Consider the following 7,551-nt stretch of genomic DNA (forward strand, 5'->3'; position numbering starts at 1 on the left):
CAGGCAAACGTGAGCTGCAAGATATGATGAGTTGACCAATACAGCTGGTAACCACACGTCACAACAGCAACAGGTCTCGTTTTATAAGCTAACCATGTCCATCTTGAACAGCATAAGAGAACCAGGAGAATTAATTATCAAAAATCCAAAGGTAGCTTGATTCAAGGTAGCCTAAAATCCTAAATATTGACGTATAACCGTTCACTACCCTTTTTAAAAACAAAGTTGCAATGAATCAATCACTTTTATTTTCAAAAACTGGGATCAATGTGATTATTTCAATAAAAAGACCTTTACAATTGCAATTAAGGTAAAAATTATCAATGCAATTTCATCAGAATAATCAAACTACATTTCAATTATTAAAAATTTTCATCAAGTTTTTTTCACTAATCGAACTACTAGCGTACCTATGCACAAAACAGCAGTAAAATCGTTTGAAATTTTTGAAAGATAAAAGTAGATGAGTTAATAATTTTTTAAATTCTTCTTCCACCATTCCAGTGTTCTTTCCTTCGCTTGATTGGGAGGATAATTGGGCTTGTAACTGAGCAAGAGTCGTGCTTTAGTAGAATTGATGTACAAATATCTTCTGCAAAAGATATGAAGTGTAGAAATATTTGGCAAGCCAAGATGACATTCTGCTCCAAAAATCCACCAAATTATCAAAAAGAAATATTGCAAAAAATAGGCAACAATGAGCACAAGCAAAAATGGCACGTGAACTGTTCTAATGGCAAATCCCGCTGCGGTGACGTAGGGTCTGATGAATTCGAGAAATTTTTCCGGAACAGTATCTTCGTTACAATTGAAAACTTCTCCGTGTAGTTCGTCTGGCTTAGAACGAAGCGCATCAGCGGCTAAAAGATGCATATGAGCCGCATTGCCAGCGTATGTCAGTTGCATCATTCCATCTCCATCCAGTTCTGGCATATACCCGTAGTGACGGCACAAACGCATTATTTCTGGGAGAAGAAAATTTTCACCTTCCCCATAAAGTAAAGTCGGTCGTATGGCCACTGCTCTGACTTTTCTATCTTCAAATAAATGTGAATTGCTTTGAAATAGATGGGAAAAATTAAAATTTCTTCTAACATTACATTATTCTATCACAGAAAATAAAAATCGACTTATTCATCATATGCTTTCAAAGTGGGTTTACTTTTTAGAAAATATTACAGAGGGCTGACGCAAATTTTCCATTTGACTGCACTGTAAATTCACCAATTTTTTTTACAACTCACACAGTAACGTAAACAAATAAAAATAAAAAGATACAACTAATAAAGCATTACCTGAGCTAAGCTTCGGTCCATCTGTACGACAAAGCCATTGTTCACTTCGAAATTTGCTTTCACCATATTCTCTGAAAAGCCACCGATTATCAGCTGGTGCTTTCAATAAATTATGCTCCGTCATTGCAGCCACATCGTCATAATTTATTGCTACATATGCATCACTAGTGTAAACCATATACTGAACATTATTATCAATCATGCACATCACTAATCGTTTAGTTGCTAAAAACATAAAAAAATTTTGCTAAAACGCTACAGCAAATTAAAAAATTAAAATGAATGAAATAATATTTCAAATATTTGTTCTGAAAATTTGATGCTGATACTTTTTCGTTACCTTGACAATTGTCTTCTAAATATTTCTTTCGATCTGCATACAAGCCAAAATCAAAAAGTCTCGCTGCTAAATGAAATACCAAAGTCGCGCCTACCAACGGTTCATTGATTTCATCCTCCTCTACCACATCTACCAAGTATTCCTTGATGGGAATATTTTCTTCATAATCTGTAATCATATTGGTCAAAAATAAAGAAATAAACAAAATATGACCAGATTATTATAGATTGCATAAAATTTCAACATCACCACTGCCGAATCAGCATTTTATTTTTGCAAAAACAAAAAAGATGCCTTTCATTCTCTCAGATGAAATTCATTACATTGAAATGAATTCGTTCAAAAATACTAAGCGAATACAATAATATATTTAAAAAATTCTCCATTTCAACCAATTTAAAAATTGAATACAAATATTAAATTTACCTAGAAATTTGTGAAATGGCTTTTTATCTAAAACTCGAATTTCCTTCACGCGATCTGACCAATCTTGTTGAATTTCTCGAATGAGATGTTGAGCTAAAAATCCACTTCCTCCAGTGATGACTATAACATCTTTTTCCATTTTTCCAACAATTTCCTTAAATGAAAAATATGAAAAATAAAATTCATACATTGGCAAGTGAGAATATAGACAAACAAACGAACAAACAGTGAAAGTTGAAGCGTGTCTGCGTTTTCACTTTCAAACAGGCCGGTCGTTTCTGATGCAAATGGCAAGAAATGTTCTGGGTCACAAGAATATTTCACAAGAAAACCGGTTCCTTTGTACTGCACAAACTTGTTCTTTTTAATAAAAATTTCGGTTCACCGCTTAACCCCTGTAGGTCATGGACAAAACCAACCGCTTTCAAATTGCAGCAGCATGGTTTTCTGAAAATTATAAACAAAAGGCAAAATTTTCAATCCGCGACATTTATTAATAATAATAATAATACCATTGAATTATTTTTAAGGTTATTTTTTTAGAAAAGATTAATGACAATAGTTATCGTAAATGATAAGCAAGTTCAAATTATTTACAAAATGCGTAAAATTGTAATTTTTATTTTGTTTATTTAATTTTAATTTTAAATCATTATTATTTTATAAAATAGCTTGTTTTTCATTTAATTTTTTGAAATGGAATATTAATTTCGTTTCCTTAGCAACATTCGATATCAATATCCATGGAAACGGTTACTGTGTTCAAGTGGCAAATGATCATCGGTGCTTGTTGATTAGCGGCATGTTGAATGGTCCCAATTTGGTGGAGCTGACGAATCTTTGTTCAATACAAGATAGTTTGATTGAACAGTTGGACGATCGGTTGAATATTTACGAGAAATTTTGCGGTTCAATTAAAGCTCAACTGTTGAATTTCTGCAATGAGCAGGGTGAAGTGTTGGGGTCGATTTTGTCCACCGTTGCAGAGCAGCAGAGTGTTCACTCTTCTGGTGTGAATTTGAACGTCGGAAAAGTGGTAGAAGAGATGCGAGATATTTTGGAAAAGAAATTCCGCGATATTGAAGTTCTTTTTGAGAAGAGACAATTATTTTCACATAGTGGAGACAAAAATGACGAAGAATACTGGCAAGCGGATAGAGGGAATAGAAATGCAGAATCGAACCAACGTTTGCGTGAAATTGACAAGCTATTCAGTAGTGAAATTGATTTGTTGAGAGAACGCTTTGACCAGGTCAGTCGGCAGTTGGCGAAAAGTGAAGTTCAAGTGGACACGTTGGACAAAGAGCGGACGATTGCTTTGCAAGAGGCGGATATGTGCAGGCGATTTTATGAAAGCAACGAAATTCAGCTAACGAACGAGCTGAAAAGGTGTCGAGAAGAGATGGCAAATTTGACAGCGGAAAATTACAAGCTCAATTGTTCATTGAATACTGTCAATTCAGAATTGGAACGGCGCTGTCGACTTTGTGATGCACAAATTGAAACGTTGAAGGAAAATTTGTTGTTGGCCGTTGGCGAGAAGGAAAAAGTTCAAAACGAACTCAGCACTGTTCGTAGCAAAGCTCATCAGATGAATTTGCAGCTCAACGAAACTTTGCATAAAAGCAAGCGGTTGGAAAAGGAGAAAGTCCATTTGGAAAATGAGATCAGTGTTGCTGTTGTAAATTTGAAAAATCAACTTCAACAAGCCAAGTCGTTGTTTGAACAGGAAAAAAATTTTGAAATATCCCAACTGAGACGGACGTTAAATGCTCAGCAAAATTTAATTGCACGCATCAGAGATGAATATAGATTACTAGCGAGAAGATACAATAAGCTCAGAAGAAGAGGACATTTTTCCAAATAAAATTGATTTCTATATTCTTTTCTGCTCACTTTCAATCGACCATTTTATGATAATGATCAAATTATTTTTACTCGGATAGTCTCTCTCGGTAAAATTTTCAGGGCTAATTTTCTATTGGTTGGAAAGAAGTCCAGTTTTTATTGGATAGCTTTTGATTGCATAGTTATGGCATCGGTTGTGTTGCCTAAACTTTTCATTGATTAAAATTTTTCTGCTTTGATTAGCTACAATTCTTTTTTATTTCATTGATCCAAATTTTTAAGTGCATAGCAATTCATTATGTAACATTTATTTAAACAGAAAACATGAACATTTTACATTCAAAGTCAATTAATCAGCATTAGTATGAACGAATTGATATAATATCATTGATCATGAAAAACAAATAAAAATACTGTTGATTCAATTTAGCATTGTTAAATTTTGGATAAGTAGAATGAGAATAAATGTGCCAAAGTTAGAAATTGTAATGAATCGAGATTGGAATACGATTCAAAATTTCACAAATTTGTAAAAAGTCTTGGTCAAATTTCTTCTCCATTAACGGCAAGATGACAGCCGTTTCAATAGTCAGTCGTTCTTCTGGTCCTTGGCTGTAGTTGAATGGAAACAAAACCAGATGGATATTTACTGCGGAATTCGGCTCCAATACACCAGAGCATGGATTTATGGTAATTTTCTTTCCCAAATTCGATTTCACAACCCACATGATTGGCTTTTCCGATTTATTATGCAAACGCATCATGGTCTGCTGGCGAGTCGTGAATGGAGCATTAAAACTGACCCGCAGACCCGGTTGGAGGAGAACATCGTGTGCACCTGGAATTTCACTCTCAGCCATAGCGACTACCGTTCTTGCAAAAAGAATGCCACAGACTAAATTCTAATCTAACCAACAAGCTATTGATGCTGCTGAAAGAAAACTTTTAAAGTGGTTTAAAATTAAACAATTTTTACCTTTGAAATGTTTTTGTTTAAATTTGAAAAAAAAAATCACTTTAAATTAAAACTATTGCATCCTATTAATATCGAACTATATTTTACAATTAAAAAATTTACTGAAATGAAATAATGAATTGCTATTTTGAATTTTTTACATGATATCTTTACAATGGGGATTTTTTTGTATCCGGCAAATTTTTTCTTCGCGTTCTTATTATTGCTTTAACATTTTCATTGCTTTTGTGCTTTAATTGATTGAGAGGGCTGTTAGTATGACTCACTGGGGTAGAACCGATTTCCCCTGTGACTCCGTCTACTTTTTCGCAGTAAAATTTCATTGGTTGCTGCTCTGACGCGCGCCTCTAAATTTCATTTGCTCTCACTCCTCTGCATTTTATTTGTCAAATATTATTTTATTCTATTTGTCAAATTTTATTTCTAACCCTTTGACTGTTTTATAAAAATTCTGTTGTTCTCAGACTGAGAAAAACAAGAAAATGAAATTACAATAAAAAAATAAGAAAAAACAAAACAAAACAATACAGTACAATACAATACAATACAGAAATATAATATCATAAAGATAACTAATAGTAGAAATAGAAATAATAGAAGTGAAGTAGAAAGTAATAAAAACTATAAAGAAACTAAGTAAACATAATTTTTAAAGCATAAATTCAAGGTTTTTTTCTAATTTTTAATGAGTAGAACTGATTTTCCAGAGGGAACTTTGCCTGCTTTTTCACATTTAAATAAATGGTTGTCGCTCTGAGAAGTTCTATTTGTTAAGTATTCGTTTTCTATCAATGATAAGTTTTCTAATTCAAGGTATCACTGTTTTTAATTTATTTATTCATGGCAGCATGGCTGATAATTTTTCTTCATTTTATGATATCCCATATTTAATTTTTATAGAAAAAACTGAATTTTTTGATTGATATAAAAAAGGGAGGTGCTGTTCACATAGACGCAGCGCAACATTAAATGGTGCGAAACAAATAAGTGGATAAAAAGCAAACTTTTGAAAAAAACAGCTATTCTGGTCGGTTCCATTTATTGCTTTCATTCTGTTGGCATCATCAAAGTGCTTTACTTTTATCACGCCGAATGCATAAATACTGTTCAGAAGAATCCCAACCCTAACAGTTGCTTTGCTTGTCAGATAAATTACGTTTTAGCTAGCAATTATGTGAGATTTATGCATAAGATGCTTTTCCGTTTGTCAGAAAATATTCTGATGATTAACTAATGGCGATTGTAATACAATGGAAAAATCAACAAGTGATGAATTGTCCACAACTGCAGATCTTGTGAAATGCTTTTCTGATTTTGCCTGAATGTTCGCTAAAAATATTTCTAGCTTGCAAAAAAATTTAATCTTTCCAATCTTTCTTTCGCTCCTGTTCACTAGAGTTATTGTTTGTCTACTTATGTTTCATTTAAATAAAAAAATCTGCAATACTGTTTACAAATAAAGAAAAATTTATTTATATATTTGGTGTAAATTGTAAAGTTTGTTTTTCAACATCTTTCAACGCAATCTTTCAATTCAACATACCATTAGCATTTGCAATTTTCCAAAGTGTATTTCAATGATAACGAAATGTAAACATTCAGCATCAAATTTAAACCAATTTACAATTCAACGCGTCAATTATTTACGTAAAGATATTTTGCCACGTAAAATGATTTACAACATAAAAGTACAGGAAAAAATAAATTTCAAAGTTCAAAAAAAAACCATCGTATAAAATTTCAAATTTTGACAATCACTGTTGCATGTCAACTTAAGTAAGTCATTCACTACGTCATATTGTTATTAATCAAATAATAATAAATTATTATTAGGAAAAATGTAGCCCATTCTGAACGTATCGTTTCAAAATGTTCATACTTAAAGTAGCTCTGCGCCATCGCATTAATTTCCCTCGATGCGTAGGACAGGCGCATGATGTCCTCTATTCTTAGCAATCGGAAAATGGAAAACCAAATTCTCCAGTTGCATCTGAAGATTTCACTCAGTTGCACACGCTGTGTTTCTTCAGTGGGCAACATGTTACCACTATAAAAGAAAAAAAATCAAAATTCATAAAAAGTATAATTTCACGAAACTGATTTGCGTTGAAAACGGCACGATTTGAACTAGATGATTGGAGAGGTTGAAAACGACGAGCATATGCACTTCAATTAGAAATATTAGAAATGAAAAAATATTAAGCTGATTGAAAAACAACAACACCAAAAGCTACATCGGCGTCGTCAGTTACAATTGAACAACCATATCTGGTCAATGACTTGATCCCATGCAAATGGAGTTTTTTAAAAAACCACTTTTGAGTATGCTTTTGGAATTGAAAAATATGTTTAAAAATAATCTTTATTAGAAAATGAAAAAAATTTAAATAAAAATGAATTTAATAATTTACCGTGGTGAAAGGTTGTTTTCGTGAGGGCAATGAATGTAATGGGCTTGTACTTATGTCAGTTTCTTCATTTTTGCTGCCTCTGTTGTCGTAGATGGGGTCTTGGGCATTGTATGATAAATGTACCATAGAACTGACGTAGGATACCACCTTAAAAGTGTAGATAAATGAGCACCACGAGCAGGAAGTATTACAACTACGCACACCCCGCATCCACTCACACAATAATATGCTCGTGAGATACAGTGAAACGTCGTC

The 7,551-nt window shown here is 32.9% G+C and overlaps 4 protein-coding genes across 4 annotated transcripts; 1 reads left to right on the plus strand and 3 right to left on the minus strand.

Annotated features, from left to right (window-relative positions):
* Window positions 1–468: 468 nt before the first annotated feature.
* Window positions 469–2,200, minus strand: Tsp_09898 (putative NAD-binding domain 4). Its single transcript, XM_003370636.1, has 4 exons — window positions 2,062–2,200; window positions 1,636–1,803; window positions 1,296–1,520; window positions 469–1,037 (listed from the first exon to the last, which is right to left on the minus strand). Exons 1-4 carry the CDS (start codon window positions 2,198–2,200, stop codon window positions 469–471), a joined length of 1,101 nt encoding a protein of 366 aa, XP_003370684.1.
* A 158-nt stretch (window positions 2,201–2,358) lies between these two features.
* Window positions 2,359–3,928, plus strand: Tsp_09899 (hypothetical protein). The gene is made up of 3 exons (XM_003370637.1): window positions 2,359–2,503; window positions 2,605–2,628; window positions 2,784–3,928. Exons 1-3 carry the CDS (start codon window positions 2,359–2,361, stop codon window positions 3,926–3,928), a joined length of 1,314 nt encoding a protein of 437 aa, XP_003370685.1.
* Window positions 3,929–4,385: 457 nt separating this feature from the next.
* On the minus strand, window positions 4,386–4,769 carry Tsp_09900 (putative MSP domain protein). Its single transcript, XM_003370638.1, has one exon. The coding sequence runs from the start codon at window positions 4,767–4,769 to the stop codon at window positions 4,386–4,388; it is 384 nt and encodes a 127-aa protein (XP_003370686.1).
* A 1,375-nt stretch (window positions 4,770–6,144) lies between these two features.
* On the minus strand, window positions 6,145–7,422 carry Tsp_09901 (conserved hypothetical protein). The gene is made up of 5 exons (XM_003370639.1): window positions 7,297–7,422; window positions 7,202–7,245; window positions 6,983–7,051; window positions 6,765–6,932; window positions 6,145–6,214 (listed from the first exon to the last, which is right to left on the minus strand). Exons 1-5 carry the CDS (start codon window positions 7,420–7,422, stop codon window positions 6,145–6,147), a joined length of 477 nt encoding a protein of 158 aa, XP_003370687.1.
* Window positions 7,423–7,551: the final 129 nt, after the last annotated feature.

Source organism: Trichinella spiralis (assembly GCF_000181795.1).
Source record: "Trichinella spiralis strain ISS 195 chromosome Unknown Scfld610, whole genome shotgun sequence".
NCBI classification, from domain to species: Eukaryota; Metazoa; Nematoda; class Enoplea; order Trichinellida; family Trichinellidae; genus Trichinella; species Trichinella spiralis.

Excerpts from the sequence above, each read along its gene's own strand:
- Tsp_09898 (XM_003370636.1), bottom strand. The coding sequence starts at position 2,200 with ATGGAAAAAGATGTTATAGTCATCACTGGAGGAAGTGGATTTTTAGCT. Across the intron at positions 1,804-2,061 it reads GCCATTTCACAAATTTCTAG|ATTATGAAGAAAATATTCCC; the intron begins GTAAATTTAATA and ends ATATGATTACAG. Across the intron at positions 1,038-1,295 it reads TGGACCGAAGCTTAGCTCAG|ATAGAAAAGTCAGAGCAGTG; the intron begins GTAATGCTTTAT and ends ATTTATTTGAAG.
- Tsp_09899 (XM_003370637.1), top strand. The coding sequence starts at position 2,359 with ATGTTCTGGGTCACAAGAATATTTCACAAGAAAACCGGTTCCTTTGTA. Across the intron at positions 2,504-2,604 it reads TTTCAAATTGCAGCAGCATG|AAAAGATTAATGACAATAGT; the intron begins GTTTTCTGAAAA and ends TTATTTTTTTAG. Across the intron at positions 2,629-2,783 it reads GATTAATGACAATAGTTATC|CAACATTCGATATCAATATC; the intron begins GTAAATGATAAG and ends TCGTTTCCTTAG.
- Tsp_09900 (XM_003370638.1), bottom strand. The coding sequence starts at position 4,769 with ATGGCTGAGAGTGAAATTCCAGGTGCACACGATGTTCTCCTCCAACCG.
- Tsp_09901 (XM_003370639.1), bottom strand. The coding sequence starts at position 7,422 with ATGGTACATTTATCATACAATGCCCAAGACCCCATCTACGACAACAGA. Across the intron at positions 6,933-6,982 it reads GCCGTTTTCAACGCAAATCA|TGGTAACATGTTGCCCACTG; the intron begins GTTTCGTGAAAT and ends TTTCTTTTATAG. Across the intron at positions 6,215-6,764 it reads ATGGCGCAGAGCTACTTTAA|CGAACATTCAGGCAAAATCA; the intron begins GTATGAACATTT and ends AAATATTTTTAG.